This window comes from Poecilia formosa, unplaced genomic scaffold (assembly GCF_000485575.1).
Source record: "Poecilia formosa unplaced genomic scaffold, Poecilia_formosa-5.1.2 Scaffold484, whole genome shotgun sequence".
NCBI lineage: Eukaryota > Metazoa > Chordata > Actinopteri > Cyprinodontiformes > Poeciliidae > Poecilia > Poecilia formosa.
Genome location: NW_006800423.1, coordinates 262,585 through 285,662, shown reverse-complemented (window position 1 = coordinate 285,662; position 23,078 = coordinate 262,585). Strand labels below are relative to the sequence as shown.

Below are 23,078 nucleotides of genomic sequence, written 5' to 3'. Positions count from 1 at the left end.
CCTGGTTTGAGTCACATTTTGGACTCTATTCACAAATCGTCACGGTTTGATATTCAGTAGAATTCAGTAGTATTTACCGCCCTGAGTGAGTCACCACCATAGCAGAAACAAGTGAAAAATCTGCTTCCCTACCCAAAAAACAAAAACAAAACAACTGATAAGTTCTGTTCTGGCAAGGCTTCATGTTCCTGTTTGATAGAGATTGATGTCATGAGATCGAGCGCAGCAGCCTAAGTGAAAGAGCGTTATCTGTCTTCGTGTTTCTCTGCTCATCGTCGTCGTTGCTCAGACGGCGTGTCTCGCTCTTCTTCTTTTTCAACACACCCCATGGTGTCATACCTGTCTGTGACTCATCACTTCTGCATAGGATAGTTAATTAAAATGAGGGCGTTAACGTAGTTACTGTTACTTTTAATACTCTGACACCCACAAAATCAGATCAGTCCAGGTGAAAGTCAGAGGAGAACGTCTCACTCGCAGGTCATGGTAAGTCTAAACTTTCACAGAAGAGTTTGAAGCTAATAGTTTTTCCCTCCTTGCAGTTTTGGATCCGAGGCCTAGGATTGACTTGTATGCATTTGCTTCTTGTTGTTGAGCCTTGAGCTGCTTTTTGCGAATTGTTTGTGCATATATAGCTATGTTCAACAAATTAGAACATTATTGAGAAGTTAATTTATTTCAGTATTTCATTGGGTGAACTATATTATGTGGATTTATTTTTGCACTGATTGATGTTTTCAGGAGTCATGAGGACATGCGAGCATTTTGATGATAATTTTCCATTTGCTACATAGCATTTAAAGTGAGAATATTACATCAGACTAATGAATAAATTTCACATAAATATCGGGAAATTGATATGATGTTGATTGAGAAGGACCGTGAGAAATTTTGCTCACTCAGATCAGACCTGCTTTGAGAAAACAACTGAAAGCAGATCAACTTGGTTGGTTGGGATTCCTGCTTTAAATTTATTTATTTATTTGTCCAAGTGTGTATATATATTAAATAAATACCTCAAGTTACAATGAAAACCAATCAATTAGAATCAATACAAAGATGTATTAATCAGAAAAATACTTATTTGCTTTTACTCAATTTTGTATTTTTAATACCCGTAACTCAAAAATTGCCATTCAGACAACACAGACATACAGAATCCAGCAACATGTGAGTGGTACATTTTGTACTATACTCACATTGTTGCATTAGAGGCAATAACTCTTGTTGCTATGTTCAAATGAAACAAAACAAATAAATCCAAGGTGTGGCTTGGGCTTAATGATAGAGTGCTACAGTGCCACACCTCGTAACAGCCTTTCAGCTAAAACTGGGAATGGACAGTTTGCAAAAAACAAAAAAAAGTCAGGGAGAAAAAGAAAACGAAAGGAAAATAATAGTTTTATTAAACTTCGTTTTCAGGTACGGTAATATGTGAATGGTATAAACTGTGGGGGAGGGGGAGTAAAAAACCTAGAGCAGATCAGTTTACCATTCCCTGTAGATTAAAGTTCGCCCATCGCTGTTAACATGGCGTCTGTTCTTCACAGTTTTATTTGACTTCTTCCTGATTTAGTATATTTTTAAAATCCTTTCACATAGATCTTCAAAAGAGCTCTCTGTGTGTAGAGTTATTGTGAAACAAGGCTGTGACAATATTCACACACGTACAAATATTACAACACAGAAGGAAGTCATTTTTGCTGCATTCACAAAGTACAACGCATACAATTAGCAGCAGTTTGGATTTAACTCTTGAATGGATAGTTCTCCTCATTCTGTGAGGTAAACCTTAGCCTAAGTGGACATGAATCACACCTGTTCGTCTTGTAAAGTGGTTGAGAGGACCTTTGTGGCAATGTAAATAAACTACATACAATTGAATTGAAAGGATCAAATGCGACAGACCGAAGCTTTCACTGAGAACACTTATTGTTTAATTTTGCTGCTTTTAGAATGAGTGAAGACTAAGTTTTTAAAATTGTTAAAATGAAAACAAATTTGAATCAAAATCTATAAACTTATCTCAGCGTCTCAAGGCCCTTTGCAGGACAAAAAGGGCAGATCTCCAGACAAAAAAAAACCCAAAACAAAATCATAAGATCAAATCATACAGACAGATTTGAATTTAATACGGATCCCAGTTTTAATATGCTGTCAAATTCACAAACAGGTGAATTAGTTTCTCTCTTTACTGTGTTTATTTACAATAGAAAACATAATAATGTTTTGGTAACTTTGAATTAAATCCCCAATTATATTTCACAATTACTGAATCTATAATACAAAATCTATAACTGTTGGAGTAGATGCAAACTTTCCTTTTTTACTTACCTTTGAGAGCAAGAAATGCTTTCTGACAAAATGTCTTACCTTATATTACTCATTTTTAATCAAAAGCGTTGGTTTCTTTGACACTCCTTTGTCTTTGTTTACCTTTGCAAGGGTTTCAGTGAAAGCTCTTTAAGCTCACATCTTACAGGCTTAATGTAAACTTGTCTTTAACTGTTCTTAATATTATCAAGTAGCTTGTTACAAGTCAGTTTCTTACAGGAGGATGTGAACTATGACGTGAATCTACACTTTGATGTTTTTAGCCAAATGTCTGCTTTGAGGCAAAATCTCGCAGAAAACATCAGATAGTTTTAAAGTAAAATCTGTTGTTCTTATTCTGAGCCTTATTGTTAGCATAAATTGGCAGGTCTAAAAATAAATAACCAAAACACATTAAAATGCTGTAAGGTAGATAATTTGATGTTCACCTAAATGAAATGTCGAAGGTTTCCTTAAAGCTAGAAATAAATATCATACGTGATACTATTCTTTATATGCTGCTTAACGATAAAAATACATAAAACCTTGTCAGTATAATTCCTGCTTTAAATCAAGTTCATTAAAATAAAGTAATAACTTAATCCCAGAAAGCAGCGAGAAGTTTATGAAAGAATCGCCACTCATTTAGTAATTAGAAAATCACTTTTGTAGTAAACAGTTTTTATTACATGAATTAATAGAATAGTAAAGCTGCTGAAACTCTGCTGTGGCTTATTAAGATACTTACATTTGCCTTTTCTTAGTTTCCTTTGTTATTGTGTTCCAGTTCAGAACATATTTTGTAATGTTATTGCTTGTTACATAATTGGTCACTGTATTCTTTTTTTATGATGTGAAGCACTTTGAACTGCGTTTTTGCTGAAATGTGCAAATAAACTTGACTTAACTCGAGCATCTTTATACAACTTTATGAAACTTTATGCAGGTTTTCCTGTCAGAAAGTTATCAGATCTTGAGTAACGTAGCAATTATAATAAAGACTAAAAAAAATTATATTCCTGGCAGAATTAGATTTAAAGTGCTTAAAAAAATAGAAACAATGTAATATAAAACTGTATTCAAGAAAGAGTAGGATTACTTCAACATTCTGTTACTTAAGTAAAAGTAAAACGTAGCAATGGAAAAAATTGCTAAAGTAACAGTACTTGATGAAAATGCTACTGAAGCAGAGAAACTGATCATAACATCTGATTCATTTAGAAATTGTGTAATCAGACAAAAAGATAAAGCTATGTGTGCTAATTCTGGTATTTTAAGCACCAAAATGTAAATGCAAATTCAGGAAGAGTAAATAATTTTAAAACATATTTGCAATAGCTAAAACTTACAGTAGATAATGTATTAGAACACGGTTGCAGTGACAATATGGTGTATTCACTTTATCTCCTAATGGTTTAAATAACATTAGAATAGCAAAGCGTGTGTACGAAAATGTACGTGTGTTTCTCTCATGTCTTTTTCGTTAAAACAGTTACTCGCAGTGAGTAGAGTCTCCAGAAAGTTTACTGAAGTGAGAGTAGTGATACTTCATAACGTTTTATCTCGTAAAAGTAAGAAAAAAAGGACGTTGTAGAAAAAAGAAGAGAAAATAATAAAAAAAAATGGTTATGCATTTTTGTCTGAGGTGTGTTTTGTTAGGGGATTTGAGTCAGCTGCTTATCTAGACGCGGTCCAGAGCTCACCTTTGAGTCAGGTGTCTGGTTTCTGCGTGGCTCCACCCCCCCGCAACTAAGCGGGTCTTGGAGTCTGTCTGCCTCCACAAGCGCAGTGGTGTTGGCCGTGGACCGATCGGACAGAGTTTGTCCTCAGCAGGGAACATCACAGGCGCGCCTTTTCGTACTGGACTCTCTCTCTCTCTCTCTTGACTCTGTCGCCATGAGCATGTTGACATCGGAGAACGCTTTTCTTTCTTCTTTACAGCCACACACCTTATCAACCACTTATGCTCTCCCGTCGGACAACCAACTCGGGAATGGGAGCGCCATGTCGGACGACGCCGTGCGAGCGCGGCGTGTCCAGGAGCAGATCAAGATGAAAATGGCCGAGAAGAGCACACTTCCGCGTCAGAATGGAAAGGCCTCCCAATACGCAATGTCAGGTAAAAACATTAATAAGTTTAAGAGGAAGTACGACTTCCAAAGAAATAAGTAAAACAGAGTTGGATGATATATTTTCAGAGCTGGCAGGTGTTGGACTTATACAGAAAAGTCACAGATGCAAAGCACAGGTGTTAGAATCGTTACCTGACCACAGACGTGAGTTTATGACCAATAGGTGTTATCTGTCTGTGTCGTTAAACTTTGAGCTCCCATAAGATAATGTATAAAGGACAGAAGACATAAGTCATATATTAAGTCATATATCTATGTATAAGTAATAAAAGTTGTTCAGGGAGGATACATGATATTGCAAAAGCTGGACAAAGGTTTGCTTTGTTTAGGTGAAACATCTCTACCTCCCCACAGCTGAGTTCTTTGTCACACTGAATGATTTCATTCAAGAGGCTGTAGGCGAGATCATTACATCAGATCAGACATAAAATATACACAGTTGATGGGGAAGCGGCATTGCAATGAATTTTATTAAATAACCACAAGTTTCTGTGGAAGAACAAAACTGCCAAAAATAGATAAAAGTTGATTCAATAGGATTGTAAGGAGTTAAGTATCCAGAAGTACAGCAATATGTAACAAAAGGAATCAAGAATTGAACCCACAACTTTCTAGTTACTCCACCCACTGTTGCACAGTCAATCCTAGAGAAATGCAGCATTTTAGTACCAAAACTCAGATCTTAACACTGGGAGTGATGTCAGACCTGAGTTGAGTGTGTTCTAGTTATAAGTTAGGAAACCAGCGGGATTGGATAACTGTTGTGGTCACTAACTACTATCAGAAAGTCAAGCCACTAATTTTTATACTAACTTTTGATGTCACTGGTTTTAATGAGGCAAATAAATAGTTTGGCATTAAATGCCTGAAGCATTTGTGTGTCACCCATATTGGATTTTAAAGTAAGTCCTTGGAGACTTTCAACTTTCACATGGTGATGTATTTCAATTCAAAATTACTTTATTTAAAGGGAAATTCAATTTTGTTGTAACTCATGTTATCCAAGTAAATTTCAAAGAGTCGTTGTGGATGGTGATGCTGCCCATCTTCATATTCATCCCATAGCGGATGAATCTGAAGAGGCTGACTCTGTCGCTGTTTGACAGTCTAATAGTTCTGACATTTTAATAGTTAAATTTTTGGACAGCAGAGACAGTATTTTACAGCATGACCTGGACGACACCATCAGGTTTTGGCAAGCACTGCTAATCCACCTCATTTGCCTTTGCCCCTCCTCTTTAAAGCTCTGTCTGGCCATATGATGAGAAAGCTGGGCAGAGCGACGTTGCAGCTGAGGGTACGATCCTCTAAGCTTCCTATTAAACTCCTTCGTTATAATAATTTCCCAAACATGCAATGCCTCAGACAAAAGAAGTTAATTCGATAATTAAATTAGAACTATATTCAGTTAATAATACCTGGAACATCCTGAAGTGAAACATGTTCTTCACTTTTTTGTTTTCCTGTTTTTCTTAGGGACGCACCCATCCACGATTTTCACTTCTGATACCGATGCTGAAAAAAAAAGTACTGAATTGACTTTTGAACACAGACATAAATGGGTTGAATTTACAGCACAGCACAATGCACACTTAAATACTCAAACGGCTTCCCACGATTGGTCAAACACTAAAAAACAGCACAATTTGCTAAGTTAGTGTAACTAGGAGTATAACAGCCATTGTAAAATAAATAATAAAGAAACAGACAAAAGAATAGGTTGACTACTTTGGTCAAACATGTAGAAATAAACTGCAGCAAACCTTTCAAACGGTTCAGAAAGTACAATCTGAAATTCTAAATATACTGTAAAATAAATATAAAGCATGACGTTGCACAAAGCATAGAATTGGACTGAATAGATCTGCCATTATAGAGCTGGTACATTGTCACCGATACCCGATCTAGAACTTTTTTCAATAACGAGACCGGTACGGATATTAATATTGCTGCATCTCTTTTTCTGCTTGTATTATTTTGCTATGCAAATAAAATTGCCTTGCTACTAGATATTGCAATATCAAAAATCAGTTAAGAATTATTCACATTTTTCTGACCTTTTTTTTACATTATTAAACGTGTTCAGTTCAGTATGTTCAGTGATATTTAGCACATCCACCTCTAAAACTACAAATGTGGTGTGCATCGCTGATAGATAAGGCACGAAAGCATGACAATCAACATGATCAGCATAGCTAAATGAATTTATTTTAATGATCCTCTTGTGATGGTAAAACATCCCTTTGTACAGATCTGTAAGCTACAGCTTTGTGTATAAAAACTAACAACCAAAAGTACCAGACAGCCGACTGCTTGTGGATCAAAATCCCTACCACAAATAAATGGGCGTCTTTTGCTAATGATACATCTGTGACGCGCTCTAAAAGTATGCTGTCGTTAGTTGCATGATGTGTCAGGCATGTACAAGCAAATGCTTGTACATTACAGGAAATCTGAAGCAAAAATCCAGAACGATTGACGCAACTTCATCGACTCACAAAGTGCAAGGGGGGTCAAAAATGTGGCAAGGGAAAGACTTCAGTAAGACTTGAAGTGCTAAGAATCAGCTTTATTGGGGTCGTCCAATGACCCTGAGGTCAAGACAAAATGCACTGGTCTACTAATTTGACCCTCTCAACATGCATGTATTTATTTAAATGTTCATTAAAAAAACAAAAAAAAAACATGCAGTGATTCACTTTAAAATGATAGCGAATCATGGGATTAGATTTAGAGAAAGTCACCATTGAGAGACAATAATTTAATGTTTTTAGATGTATTTTTTATTTTGGCTGTTTTCGTCAGTCTGGTAATTTTCTGCAAAACCAAATTACTGTTTGATTGTTTCAAAGGAATTTAACACATTCAAGAAGCAGCTATGTATTTATTTGATTTTTATTTGTAGATTTGACTTTAAACCTTTCAGCCTGGAGATGTTGAAAAAGCAATAATTTTTTGGTTGTCATGAATTTAAATCCGATAAATATCTTGATTCATAAATACATTTAAAAATGACTCAAGTTGGTAAATATTGCAAAAGAGCGAGTGAGAGAGAGTGTCTGCTGTGCCAGGAAAGGTTTCTTGGTTTTTCCAGTTGGCCGGGGTTGCATTAAAGATGACATAAATTATTTTTTTCTGATTTTTGGCAGTTTTAATACTCCGCATATTTTATGTTTAAGAAGATATTCTGCTGTTGTCTATAATAACATTAACAAAATAAAACTGTTAAGAGGCTGCAGGGACTTTTTCATATCTGGTTACTTATGGGTTTAGAATTTAAATCTTATTTCTTTCTCTTTTGATTCAGGAAAGCCCATTGTATAATTCAGTACTTACTGAAAATGGATGGCTGCTTTGTGTGGGTGGAGTTTTTGATTGTTTTTTTTTTTTTTTTTTTTTTGCTTTGCAGCATAGATGTTCCTGTTTGATTCAAGTTTGTTTTGCATCAGTCCTTTGGGGGAATTTCTTAATTTGTCCTGAAGCAGCAGCCGCAGTTTTACATTGTGTACAAGTGGTTAATGTGTAACAGGCCTCAACAAGACCTGCTTTCATAAAGATTCCTGATAGTGCGAATGTGAGAAAGGGCATCAGCTTGGAGTTGACTTCCAGACATGAGGGTTGTTGTTAGAAACGCATGTTGTCAAAATATATGACTCGGTTAAAAGTTGCCTATCTAAGCGTTATTGCGAAATATTCCATACCAGTGTGGGATTGGTTTCCAAGTGATTATGAAAACCTACAGAAGTGGCTTGAAAGGCTTCCTGAATGCTTGGAGCTACCGTAGTTGGTGGTTGCACCACATTTGTTCATGTAATGAATTTATTGAGCTGAAAGTGTGTCAGGAAGTAGGATCGTGTGCCATCTGAACCTGGATACCTGCCTGTTGCGGCGAGACATTCCTTCACATCTTGTGCGTCACTGTTCTCAGCCAACAAGCAGAGAACGAGCTGAACACCTTGACATTAGGTTTGCGTCGATGTGACCTCCAAACTCCAGGCTATTTGGATCCAGAAAGAGAGGCTTTTACTCACTCTACTGGTTTAAGCTTTTCTCAGAGGTGTCGGCTGTACCTGCCTCAACAGGCGAATATGCTGCTCCTGCTGTTTCTTAAAAACTGAGCTGAAACAGAGACATGACACGTCTCCTTAAATATTGTGGTGCTCTGTTTTTCTTAGCTAAAATATACCTCTTAACGACTGCCAGTGTAAATCATCCCTGACTTTTGCCTGGAGGCAAACATGCAGTCACACAATGTAACATTTTATCAGCTGTCGGCTGAAACCTCACCGAGCAGAGTAGTGCCATTTCAGTGGTTTGTGGCTTTAGAGGACTTGATAATGAATGCATAAGTGTTTGCAGATGGGAAAAACAAAAACACACAGAGGAATCTGGAAGGAATACCTCCCCTTCTGTGTCTTAAAGCAGTCGCAGCTGTGCATGGATATCAGGGGACGTGTCTCAGCAGTGTTGCGTTCAGAATCCTAGCAAGTGATGTAAAGAAAAGAGTTGGCGCTGAAGGTGATTCAGGGTGTGTTTTAGTGGGCCTGTAAAAAGCTGACGCTATCAGGTGTGCTGGGCGTTGTTGGGGTTGGGCTCGGGTCACGTCAGAGAACATGTCAGTCATCTCTCTCTACGGCAACTGGTTTCTTTAAGCGGTGTGCCTGGGGCCATGTTGGAGTCTCTCGCTAAAGCACATGAGAAGTGGAAAAACAACAGCTTCTCAGGCATGAAGCAGGCCTGGTACAGTAACAACACAAGTGTTGTTTTTTTAAGGACAGGTGCAACTTAATGAACAAACTGGTTTGAGAGGTCAAACTTAAAAGTTATTGTGGCACGAATCTGAATTTTGTTTGGTTTTTGATTTTCTGTTTGCTTTTAAGCCAATTTTGGTTAAATCAATTCACAGTTTTCAAAGGGGCACTATCATGCTAATTCGACTTTTTTGAGCTTTGCGTCATGTTAAAATGTTAATCCTTCATCAAAAACATACCTGGCGTGCCTGGGAGGACAGAGCGCCGCCATTGAGGCAGTTTCCAAATGTCCAAGTTTCCAACACCGCAACCCCCGCACTCAGTTCCTATAGACTAGCCAGCAGTAATTAGCAAACTCCTGGTGGAACTGTGCATCTGCTGATCTCATTGTGCGAGCCACTTCTCAGTGCAATGCTGGTAAAACTGTTGTTAAAGGGTTAATAGAGGAGCGATGTTGTGAATTCCTGAAGGTAGAGTTTCAGAAAGGGCAAGAGTTTTTAAAAAAACACAGGCCCAATTTCAAGGTGTTAAATTTCATATTTGGTATGTATAACATTTTTATAACAACTAACAAATGGCCTGGAAAATACATGATGTTGCCCCTTTAAGAAGTGTTCAAATATTCAATGTGGTTTTTAATCATATTTACTAAAACTGATGTTAGTATCTTACATTAGCAAATAGAATCGCTATTAAGGCTAGCTTTGATAAAACTGTGGTCTCCACATATGTACCTTCTAAAAAAAGCAGATTTTTATCTCAACTCTTGAGATTTCCAAAATGCTGCCAACATTTCCAAATAAATCATGCTCCATGACGAGCAGAGACTGGAAGCTACAAGGAGATAAAACAAAACAAATGTAATGTACTCTCTGCTTTAAGTCATGCTCTCTCGTTTTCTTAACATGTAGTCTTACATTTTACGAAAATACAGTTCGCTTTTTTAAACATTTCCGTTTATTCTGATGTCATTTTAAACACCTCACTGATATTGAAAATTAACTTTAAATATTCCTTTAGTAACAACTTCCACAATCAAAGGCCATTGTTATGAGTGCAACGTTGCAGGACTTGCATTTAGCACATTAGCATATCAGAAAAAGAGTATTGTTACTCCAAAGTGACAACACTGGCACGGTTTCTATAGACGGGCTCTTTATTAAACACCATGAAAACTATAAAAATAAAACACAAAGATGTAGATACAGATACATTTACAGACTGACAGGTAACATGAGCTTTAGCAAAAGTTACCTCGTGGCCGCCTGCCACGTCCGAGGTCTTTAACAGATTAATTATTCGTCGTCCACTCTAAATTAAAATAGTATGCAATAAAAACACCATAACTGATCAATTTACAAAATATGACAAACATAATTACAAATACTTTGACAGCTACAGGAGACATGAGGCTGCTACACGTAGCTCGCTTCCGGGCTTCTGTTCGTTCGGTTTACTCAAGTCTCGCAGCCTTTCGCATGCATGCAAATCTCGCGATAACTTACAACAAAAAAATAGTTCGAGACGAAATAAAATACATTCATTTTATACAAAACTCAAAACGTGAACCAAACAACTTAGATTGCATTATCCTAATTGTTAGAAATAAACAATTTTTTTTTCAAGAAATGAATTATTTTAGTGACGCAAGTATTTTTAATTTTCCTGAAAACTTTCACTCTGAGAGACTCTTTAGAGCTAACTCCCAGAAAACAAAATCTATCTTTTATCTGTGACAGAACTGAATCTAGTTGAAACAAACATTTTATAGCATATCATAGTGCTGTTGTGAACTGATTTACAGTTGTGTTGCAAATTTGCAGGTATGCTTAGCATGCAGGGAACTGGTAATGGAGAAAAAAAATATGTGTATATTCTGAGCTCTTAGCAAAGCAAACGAGTAGTTTTACAATCATTTAGTGCATCATTTTACCTGAAAACAGAGATTTTCTTGGAGGGCCAGACTGAAATATTTTGAAAACTACAAACCATCACAAATGTCTGTGTTATTATTCATGTTCCCCTAAATCTCATGAACACCGATTACTATTCCTATTTAAAAGCCTTTAGGTTTCTTTATGTCTTTGTGATGGACCTTAGAACCTGTGTGAAAGAGGTCCAATGAACATGATACAGACATTTAATATCCCTTCTGGGAGAAATTACAGATTTGCGTCCTGAATTGTCCTCCCTTCGCTCTTATTTTAGCATTATTCAAAATGAATGAAAGGGTGCAAAATTGACTCTGGCGTATGACCAAACGTGACTCCAATCTTTTCTTCTTTTTTTTTTAGCCAGAGTAAACAAATGATAAAAACAGGGTTCTGAAAGTGACACAATGTTTTTAGGTCATCAGTTATTTCTTTAGCTACACCAACTGTTCATTTAGCCTCCTTCTGTTGGGAATGTTTATCAACATATCTACTAGTTTTTACAGCCTAATGTGAAACAGGAGCTAAACATTCGATCATAGTCTGTGCACTCAAACATGCTGTGGTCTTTGTGCATCAGATGGAGGATTGTTCCCAGTAACTGGAGATGTTAAACTTGGCCAGGTCCTGCAAAGTCTGTGTGCAATCAGACATCCATGCAACACGATACATGCCATTTAAACTGCAATGACTTTTATGCAAATTGCTGCATAAAACACAATGGCACTACACAAATGTTGTTGTGTTATAATTTTACATGTTTGCAAAAGTAGGACGTGTATTTTTGTTCCACAATTTGTTTTAAAAAAACTATGTCCACTTCAATCCCTTGAGCACAAAAAAGTGCTGTTTTGAAGATTTTGAAAGATGGAATCATAAAGTATTTGTTGACATTGTTCATTACATTTTTTTGTCCTTTTTTTTTTTTTTTTTTTTTTTTTTTTTTTTTTAGACTACGGCGGTTCATCAACAATGAAATACAGCACCTACAGCCCAAGTTACAGTTCCAAGTCTTCCTACATGTACTCAGGCTCAAAAACCCTGGTGAGTCCAGCAGCATTTTCACAAACTGATCAGCACACATTGTGTTGAAATGTTTGCAGGATCGTCTAATGTCTCTCATGCATCAAACTGGATGCATGAGAGAAATAAAGTTGCGTTGGTAAGCTGTGTCAAGAAGGATTCAGCATTCAGTGTGATATTTCGCAGTGAACCGTGATCAGATTACCTCCGAGTTTTCAAGTCTGCCCTCTAAATTCTTCTGTTTTGGTGCAACCACTAGTGAAACACTGATGTTTGAGCTGTGAGTGTGACAGACCTAATGTGGCATTTTAAACATCTGAATGAGATCTGGAATTGAAGACGACAAACTCAGAGGGCAGGAATGTTGTTTCCAGTTGAAACACATTCCTGCAGTCAAGTTTAGAAACCATTTTATTAAAAACAATTTACTCTGATCCAATTAACTCATGCACACTCTTCACCAGACACTGCAGATCAACTCTGTAAGCATATCAAACTGTGGTAACATTCTCTCTTTTCCTTATGCTCAGGGTCCTCGTGTGTCCACCAGGACAGATTTCAGCAGCCGGTCCGCAGCCCCAGACATAACCCAGTTTCAGCGGATGAGTGTGGGTTTGGGTAGAGGTGGAGGTGGAGGTGGAGGTTTTTACCGGGAAGAAATGCACAGTGGTGGTTTCCAAGGGACCATCAGACAGAACCAAATGGATCGAGATGACATGTCTGTGCATTCACTGCAAAGCCCGGCATGGGTGATAGACAACAGCGATGCTGGAAGCATGATCTCCGAGCGAGATGCCGCCTATGACCAACAGTATTCCCAGAGTGGAATGAACGGCTTCGGCACCCAATTAAGACAAGGAGGAAGCACCATGACTTATCAGACTTATCAGACTCCTGAGCCAGCACTAGGCACCGGGCGCCGAAGTTTAAGTAGCACTCTATCCCGTGGTAGTGGTCTGGGAGGAGGAGGGACAGAGATTATCCAACAGCAGTCCTTTAAAGGCCCAGCCCACCGCACCATCAACAGGATTGCAAACCGTAACCGGATGAGTATGACCTCCATGACTGGGTCCCGGATGACCTCAAGTTCCGGCAACATTGGAGCAGGAGGAGACAGAACAGATGGTGGGTTCTTAATGTCCGTGAAATCTGGTTCCCACGGGAACCTCCTTCAGCAACGCCAAGGTGGCCTGTCGCGATCCACGTCTATGAGAAGTGTTCAGAGCGTGGGCGGGGGCATGGATATCTTTGGCCAGGCAGATTTGGAAGACAATCCCCTCTTTGAACGGTAAGAATCTTGGAAAGTATCCATTATTGTATTATCAAAACCCCGGTGCATATCAATTGTTTCTATTATGTTTTGAAATTGTACTGTACATACCAGCTCATGTCTGCAAATTTCTTACTGCCAAAATTCCATTAACTGCAATGACCCAACCAGTCTGACCACAATTGTATAGGAAAAGTCCCAGAAATTGTGTAAAAAACAATTATTCCAATTTAAAAAAACAAGAAGTAACTCGGTCTTCTTGTTTACATTCATTTACATTCACCAAGCAAAATATACTTTTGGTAATTATCTTGCAATAAATTCTTAGCAATTGACTAATTATATGAGTCATAAATGTAACCAGTTCAATTTGGAGATTTTCAAGAATGAAAATTTTCCCAGGAACTTTTTAGAAGCCAAGACATTGGCGGAAACCAAATGGCAGGGTGAGGTCATTCATTCATTCATTCATTCATTCATTCATTCATTCATTCATTCATTCATTCATTCATTCATTCATTCAGATGACTCTTATGTGATGATCACTGCTGTATTACTGATGGTGATGTAGAAATACGGTGTTGTAACATGCAGCACGTTAACAGGAGTGTGTGTTTCGTAAGAGCTGCGGATTGGGAGGCGGCTCCATAGTGGCAAGACAGGTTTGGGTTTGGGTTTAGGGTGTGGCTGCTTGGTTCAGATTCAGGCCTCGCATTTCACACATCCCCGTAATGAGTGGCTGGGCGAGTGGATTTGCAGAACATTGTGTGATTTTTTTTTTTTTTTAAGGAATTTGTCCAACTGAAATTTTTGTCCAAATCACTGTTCCAAAATCTCTGTTTTGTTCTAGCAAGAGTTGAATACAGGGTGAAATGTTCTCTGTTTCAGTTCATTTGTACATTTTGCAGGCTCCACAGCGTGGATGTACCCACTGCAGTTTCATACCTGAGAATGGAGGACACGGGGATGCAGGTCTTGGGTTCAGCGTACATTCAGCATATTTGTTTCAATGAGGAGCGAGCAAAAGACGAGGTATTTTGCAAATACGTCACTTGTGTTCAGAATGCGCTTTCTTCTCTGCATTCCTCCAACTGAGAAACTTGGTCATGAAAATTGTTTTTCTCGGAGCGATGACAACCCTTGATGGATAGCTTCCCCATTTGAGGTTGCTGTAAAGATCCACATTACTGCTCTAGAGTTTCCCTCTCATTCGTTGTGTTGCATAGTTGATCAGCATTTAAAAGGCCTGAACCCCACTGAATATAAAACAAATCATTTAACCTCTGCCATAAGGAGATTGCTTCTAAAATTTCTAAACTGTCTGAAATGCCTGATTAGTTGGCAGTGCAATACTTTATCATACTATACCAGCTGCTGAGCAGTCAATGTTGATTAAACCTTTTGAAGCCAAAGAGAAACACAAGCTAACAAAGAGCATTCAGGCAGAAAGTGGCAAGGAGTGTAAGCCTAAAAAATATTATCAAGGAATTTTAGGAATTAGATGCTTTCTCAAAATTTGAAACACATTTCAAACAAACCCTGCAGATACTCTTGCTTTGGAGAAAAGTTTTTTTTTTTTTCATGAGATCAACAACTCTTTCCTGCTAATTGTTAAAATGACTGGCAAAAAATTAGTACAGAAACCAGAACATTTTGAATTTATTTGCACGCCAGCTTTAAATATTTATCTCTAACTCTAAGCCATGCTGTCTAAATGTGACAACAGCAAATTAGGATTAAAATTTTGTTGATTTTCCTGCACAACCCCAAGATTTTAAGTCCCTGCATCTAGTGACCCCTTCGAACATTTTCTGGGGCATTTGGCCAACACATTTAGAAGTTTATTTTGGCGTTAATAGATTATTTTGTTTGTTTTTCAACTTATTACAGTCCTCTTCCGAGTTGCTTTTGTGTGAATAGAATAGGGTCGTTTCTGGACATTCTTATTGTGATTTTGTATTGGAAAAGATTCATGACTGAAATATTTACCAACGTAAGGAGATTGTTTTTCTATTCTTTGTAAAAAACAAACAAACAAACAAAAAAACGAATCCTACTGCTTGAATTGTGCAACTCGGTGAACAGAGATTAAAAAGTGCTTAATTTAAAATCTTCTATAATAATAAAAACAAAATGATCTACAGAGCTGTTTGAACTGCTGAAACATTCTCTGTGTTTGTTCCAGGTGAGAGAGTTGCATGGCACTGAGCTTCTGGTGACGCTGTTCAAAAGTCCTGATGCTGAAGTTCGCCGTTTTTCCACTGGCGCCATGCGCAATATGATCTATAAAAATGTTGAAAATAAGCAGGAGCTTATTAAACAAGGTGGCATCGGGGCGCTTAATGACGCTCTTGAACAGGAAGATGATGAGCTTCGCAAAAACATCACAGGTAAAATCATGAAGACTATTATAAAAGTAGGATCTACACCAACAGAGAGTTTGATAACATACATTCTGGTGGATGTTCATAATTTTACTGACAATCAGAAAAGAAAAAAAATGACATAAAGACATAAAGTTCTGCATGTGACAATATTGCGAGATCATGAAGTAAATGATAGACGTTATTTGTTTCGTTAGAATAAGTGAAGAGTGTAGCTGTGTTTTAGAAGAAAACAATTTTAGCTCAACAAATGCAGTAATTAGTTTCACAGATACACTTCTTTCAGATAATGCATTACATTAACAAGTGCTGCACTCCCTGATGAAATGGGGCGAGGCGATTGGTCATGTGGAATTTGTTCAGTAGTGGGATAGTGATGCAACGCAGGATTGTGGGAGTGCTTAGCTGAAGCAGAGCAGCAATGTAGACAGTACATGGTGTCTAAAGTGTAGAGAAATCAATATGTAAAATATAAGACATAGGTAAATATTGCCATAGCGGCAGTATTAATACTGAATATTAATATAGCCCCAAGGGCTGCACAGCAGCGCAGTTGGTAGCATTGTTGCCTTGCAGCAAGAAGGTCTTTGGTTCGACTCCATAATTGGTTTCTCTAAATTGTCCCTAGGTGTGAGTGTGTATGTGCATGGTTGTTTGTTTGTCCCGTCTGTCTCTGTGTTGCCCTGCGACAGACTGGCGACCTGTCCAAGGTGAACCCCGCCTCTCGCCTGAAACGTTCGCTGGAGTTAGGCACCAGCACCCCCACTAGGGATAAGGGTGTACAGAAAATGGATGGATGGATATTGCCCCAAATTTCCATGTCGGTGCACCCTAATAATTATTCTTCTGCAGCTTTGAAAATTAACCTGTATCAAAAGTCACCCTGGACAGGCTTTTTTTCCCCCCCAGTTTAGTAGATGAACTCTGTTTGCACAGTTTTATTAGTAGTTTCTGTGTCCATCTTTGGGACCGTTTTTAACACACAGAAACATATGCCAGCTTGTGTGCATGGTTCGCTCCCCTACCCATGTGTGGCTACTAGTACCATCTGAAGGAAGTTTGCTTTCCAGTTCATCCAATAAGCTCCTTGTAACAATCTGCTGCAGGGCTGTGGAGCAGCTCGCTGTTTGTTCTGTCTATGAATGGATAAGATCCAGGGAGGATGTCACATAAAAAGTCTGTTGTATTCCACGCATCACCCGTCAATTTAAGTAGACTCTGAAAACGTGGACATTTTCATCAATCAAAGAAAGCTAACCGCAGCTGGAAACTGAATGTTTTCCACAGTAATGTAATCGCTCTCATCCCATTCTTCCACGTTATCCTGTTCTGATTCAGAATCGGAGGTGAAATCGGCGCCTGCGTCGGTGTGGAAGTTGCCGCAGCAACGCATTTTATAACCACGACTCAGTCCTTGAGCAACAAGTTGAGCTTTGTCCATCTTTGTTCAATAACACAAACCCAACCAGACACCCTAATTAAGTGCCTGCATAGTTAAGTAGCCATCCTGCTTTCAGATGTCTTATCTTACTGGTCAAAGAAAGTACAATAGTAATGAATGACCATTCAAAGCCCAGTGTGTTAATCAGCTGTGAGTTCCTGCTCCACACCCTCTATTTAAAGCATAAGATGGTTTCCACATGACTTCAACTAGTAAATTTACACCCCCCCCCAAAAAAAAAGTGAAAATCACAATTTTCTCAGAAATTTGTGGTTTTTATCTTTTTTTCTCTTTCTCCTCTGCCGACTTGTCCCCGTGTCGTTTGTTGTGACGCATCACTCACAATGTCGTGAAATTGAACTAATTGTAATCTTGTTTGCAGACTAGTTGCAGTTTTTAATTTAAAAAACTATCTCGCATCCGAGTCTCAAAACAGATTGGCTGCAAACTAGTTTTCAGGACCCAGGATGCAGTTTTCAGGATGTGTATCCTTTGCTCTAGCCTTTGAAACTAATAATATGGAGAGGAAAAATGGAGGAAAGTGTGAAGCTGTAGAGGTGGAGGTGGTGTCATATCCATGGGCTTTGTGTATTTGAGAACAGGGGAGCAAGTGTGTGTGAGCCGCCCAGGCCTGTTGGTTCCTCATGAACAGGCCTGGGCGACTCCCTTCCTGTGAATGACGGCCTTGTTACTTTTTTCTTTTATCAGTTACTCCCATGTCCAGAGTTCACTTTGAAGCTTTGGGAAAGCGATAAAGCAACTGTACATGCTCGCCTTATATTTGGCTCGTTTACCAGAACTGTGCAACTACAGCCAAAAGCAAGCTTTTTAACATTTTTAATCAGAGAGCATAATATTTACCCTGTATGGCTAGTTCAGAATACCTGTCATTTGTGAGGAACGCTTTCACTGCAGAATATGAAGCGTCTAAATGTTAGCAGCCGTGAAGGACAGGGATGAACTGAAATGTACCGTTTGAGGCAAGACAAAGCTCTTTAAGCGTATCTTATGCATACGTCTACTACCGGGTACGAAGAGGTGATTGAGTGTTGCTATTTTTTTTCCTGCAGGTATTCTGTGGAATCTTTCAGCCAAAGACGGTTTTAAGGAACAGCTGAAGACGATCCTTCCTCGCCTCACTGAGAAAGTCGTTATCCCTCTCACTACAAAAGAGGCTGAAAAAGCAGAAATGATTAAACAAGACAAAGGTATCGCCCCAGATTGTCCCTCAGAGGCAGAAATACTACACAACACGTTGGGATACTTGAGGTGAGAAAAGTTGATCAGTTCCTGAAAATGGGTTCTTCGCACAAAGCTGTGAAATAGCTGATGAAAAATGTGAAAATGTTACTTTGTCACCTGAAGTTTATTGAAGTCTTTTGTCAGTTATTTTTACTTGCTTTCAGAGGAGTATTTGAATGTTTTCCATAAGTACAGGCTGGGTTTAGTCATGGAGCATACTTGGTTTAAAACGATGAGTTTTTTAATTGCACCTTGATAATTAAAAACGGGGAAATGGCTAGGCAATTTCACATCTTCTTCTGTGTTCCTTATCTGCTAAATAAAGAAAGTATTGTTGTGCTTGGCAGGTTGGCTTAACCTTGACATTATAATTTACACAGGGCCTGTCTGACTGTCATGTTTGCTTCTTTCATCTATTATTATTTTCCTGTCTGATAACTTTAGGAAGTCTTTAAAAAAAGAATTGAATTTAGTGATGTGATGCTCACGAATAATTAGATTCTTTTGAGCAGCTCTTTACCCTGAACAATTGAAAGCTGTTCTGTTTTTCCACGACTTTGTTTTCCTCTAATGACGTGACTGCTGTGGCTACTTATTTAATTCGAAATTGTATTTATTACATGGGTAAATACATACAACAAAAGAAAGGAATGGGTGGATAAGCACATGATCGTTGCTCATTGTTTTCATCAGGCACCAGATGGCAGATATGCATGCATCTATGCACACACTATATTTTGTTTTGATATATTGAGTATTTGATATTTACTTTTTTTATATTATATTTTATATTATCGGTTGTTGGATAAGCTCTTTGTAATTGATTGTTGTTTGTTGTTCAAGCACCCATCCAGTCTTTAGTTATTTTGGTCTGTCTGAATTTTGAACATTTGAACTTCACTTTTTAAAGTGATTTTTAAAACAATGCATCTCTTGACGTTAATCGCTTTGTGCTTTCAGGAATCTGAGCTCTGGCTCAGAAAAGGTCCGTAGAGAGGTGCGAGAAGCAAAAGGGCTGGTGGAGTCTTTAGTGGGTTATCTTCGTTCCACCCTTGAAGTTGGAAAAATAGAAGAAAAGGTGGGAGTGGAAGCAATTTTTTCTGTACAAGCAAAATCCATCTTTGTGCCCATATTGACTTGTTTGTGGTTGTGCTTAAGGGTGCTGAGAGCGTAATGTGCACCTTAAGGAACCTCTCATTCAAACTGTTTGATGAACTGCCTCCGTCTATAAAAACAAATTTGTTTGAGGATGGTACAACTTCCTCATCTACAGTCGGCTGCTTTTCACCGAATAGCAGCAAAATCAAACAGGTAATCAGTCGTCAGCTTTGATGACAGAGTGTGTATTATGGACAAGATATTTTGTTGTGTCCTGACTTTGTGTCCTTTTTTTTTTTGATTAGCACAAAGCGTGTGACCAAAAAGGCTTTTCACCTAATGAGGTATCAAAGTCTCCAAAAGGCTTGGAGTGGTTGTGGCACCCTAAAATAGTGCATTTGTACAATAGCGTGATTAAATCATGCGAAATTAATGCCCTCACACGAGAGGCGGCCATTGGAGCTCTGCAGAACATCACCGGTGGACAGGACCCGGTGGGCGACAACTTTAGCAGAACTTTGTAAAAAGTAAAACCATTTTTCGCGTGTCATAATAAAACTTTATGTCTGTAATCTGCAGTGGGCTGAAAAGTTGTCCCGCTACATGGTGAACGACTACAAGATGCTGCCAAACCTGCTGGATCACTTGCGCTCAGAAAGGAACAATGAGCTACGTTCTCTCACTGGCTTGTTGAGGAACCTCTCCTCTCATACTGACAGTCAGTCCGGCTTTTATTTACTTATTTTGTTGTTGTTGTAAAGACATTTAAATGTCAAGAATTACAGGTTACCAATTCTTATTTAATTAGTGTTTTTACAAGGTCAATGTGTAAACTCAAAGGAAGTGGGTTCTGTTTATTACAGTAATTTTCTACTCAGATTTCCCACTCTTCAGATTTAAAACTCAAAGTTTTATAACGAATTTAACCTGGATATTTTTAAGTTATCAAAAGGTTTATTCCTCATGAGACTGTAAGCAACAAACACAATCTCTTGTACAAAATGAATCAAAATGTTTTAATGGAATATTAAGTTTATGTTTTAAAAATGATTGCTTAGTTAATTAAACATTGGTTGTGAAAAACATTTTCCACCTATAATTGAATTTTTAATCTATACCTCTATTTTAATTCAGCCTCACAAGCACTAGATGCCGTGGTGAGGAGGTTACCAGAGAACAACAAAGACGTGCCTAGTCCTGAGGCACTGGTCAACCTCTGCGGCGTTCTCAATAACATGGTAGCGCGCAGCTTCGACATTGCCAAGAAACTCACTGAAGGTTCTGGGTTGTCCAGACTGATGGACATGAAGAGTCTGGTGAACGACAAGTATGTGACATGTTATCTTATCCTACATATGCAATTTAAATTCATCCCATCTGAATTAGATGCTTACGCAGAACATCGCATCTGCGTAAACGTCTTTCATTCATGTAATATGTTAACACTTGGTGAAATGTTTTACAGTCTAGTGTATGCTGACGCGAGCCGAAGTGCACGCGTAGTACTTCGCAACATGTATAACTACAGGAAACTGCACAGGATTTTCAGACGGGTAAGAGACTTTGAAAATAACAAAAATGTTCAAGCTCTGCGTGACTGATGGCTTATTTGTGGCCACTTGTTGCTGCCATTAGCTTAGAATGTTTGAAAGCAATGATCCAACCTTCACAGCAAAATGTTTCAATTGTTAAAAGGATGAAGGTGTTTAAGGTAAACATGCATTACAGTTTTATGAAAAAAATTGTTGCAATAAACTATAGCATTACCAAAAAAAAAAAGGCAACTAATGCATAAATCACTTCTGAGCTGCTTCTGGTCAGGTTTTATGAAGAGTCAGGTACACTTGTTTTTTTTTAAAATTATGTTCACTCTTAATTTACCTTTTCACTCCATTCTCAACAAGTCCAAGCAGATGTTTTCTGCAGTAATCTCAGACTTCTACGAATGACGTCATCATGTTATTTGGTAAACATATTTTAGCAGCTTTTTGCCAAACGTCTCCTGTCCTCGAGCCAAGGCAGGAACAAAAAGTCAAAGTGCCACACCCTCATTCTTCCATCTGTGTGGCTCCATCCCTGCTGCTTCCACATTAGTTGGATGGCACATGCTCAAAAGCTGTGTAACTTGAGGCAGCTCACACATTCACATGCTTATGCAAACACCTTGAGCTCGGCTGTACCCTGTGAATTTACTGCCTTCTGCAGGTCGCAGATCGACACTCCCAAAGGGTGTGGCCTCCAGCCTCTTGCTTAAAGGACAAGTCCAAACAAAACAAAAATGTATTCATTATTGTTAGACTTTTTTTTTTCCAGCTCTGCGATCTGTATTAAAACATATGAACAAAAGCAAACCATTTTAATGTATGCCAAGTGTCCGGGACAAAATTAAGAAATCAAGTGTTCTGTCTATTTTTGGAATAAATTACTCTTCTGTTGTCCACATTTAGAAAATGCCCCTAATGTAATTTCTGTCTTTGTGTTACAGAAAGGTTATGAGAGAAGGGACTTCTGTGATGTATGAGATGCAGGATCTGACCCATGGGACAAACTGCTGTGTATTTTTACAAAACGGTCCATCAGAACAGCACGAGAACCGTCGAGGCAGCAGGATTATGATTGAACAGATATTGCCGGCACTCTAACTAATTTGTGTAAACACTGTTTGTATACTCTGAGGGATTTTAGTCCAGTCATAGCAACATGCATTTAAACAAAATGGCTTAAAAACAACAACAAAAAACCACTGTTGATGGGAGAACCTAGTGCACTCACTATAACAAGTTAGCTTTGTAAATAGTGCTTTTAATTTTAAAAATATATTAGATTGAATATTTCTTTTGTTTATACAAGTTAGCATCTAATCTTGTTTTATTTGAATGGAAATTAGAGACAAAAAAAGTGGATGTAAATATCTTATCTTTGGGGATCGTGTTTATGGATTTGCATGTTTTCTTACACTACAAATAAAAATCTATAAAAACTGTGTAATCAGCTGGTGGTGTAGGAAATTGTGTGCAAAGTTTATGTATATTTTCAGTTGAGGACTTAAGTTTATAAATGAGATGAATGTTGCATATGAGCACCTTTGAGACTCGTCTTGGTAGACACAAAAACTTTAATTTTGTACATAGAATCTATTTTGGGTGAATAAACAGATGATTTTTAAAGATTAATGCTCAGTGTAAGTGGTGTCAAATATGTGGGATTTTTCAGGAAACTTTTGTACTTTTCATACCATCACATGTATCATCCGATTTTAACAACTAATAAAAAGACACACTGGGAGAAAAAGTTAAGTGAGAATTTCTTATTCATATATGCAGCTTGTCGAAACAAGCACTGAAGTGCTTAAGCTCTGGCCACACCCTGTTTACATATTTGTTCCTGCTCAGACAGGAACAAAATGAAATGTTCTGTGCTGCACCCATATTTAGTCTTTTTTTTTCACTGCAGGTAATTTTCTTTCCATGAGGACAAAAAGGTACCTTAGTTC

At 38.0% G+C, this 23,078-nt stretch overlaps 1 protein-coding gene across 2 annotated transcripts; it reads left to right on the top strand.

Annotated features, from left to right (window-relative positions):
• The first annotated feature begins 378 nt into the window (after nucleotides 1-378).
• Nucleotides 379-22,570, top strand: pkp3a (plakophilin 3a). 2 transcript variants are annotated; one of them, XM_007578599.2, is made up of 14 exons: nucleotides 379-486; nucleotides 4,255-4,432; nucleotides 12,080-12,171; nucleotides 12,681-13,438; nucleotides 14,329-14,452; nucleotides 15,606-15,810; nucleotides 18,316-18,514; nucleotides 19,448-19,565; nucleotides 19,646-19,798; nucleotides 19,891-20,079; nucleotides 20,165-20,303; nucleotides 20,720-20,912; nucleotides 21,051-21,138; nucleotides 22,071-22,570. In XM_007578599.2, exons 1-14 carry the CDS (start codon nucleotides 484-486, stop codon nucleotides 22,104-22,106), a joined length of 2,475 nt encoding a protein of 824 aa, XP_007578661.1. In that variant the 5' UTR covers nucleotides 379-483; the 3' UTR covers nucleotides 22,107-22,570. The 2 variants fall into 2 exon arrangements, with proteins under 2 accessions (XP_007578661.1, XP_007578660.1); XM_007578598.2 differs by lacking the exon at nucleotides 379-486 and having other exon boundaries at nucleotides 3,659-4,432.
• Nucleotides 22,571-23,078: the final 508 nt, after the last annotated feature.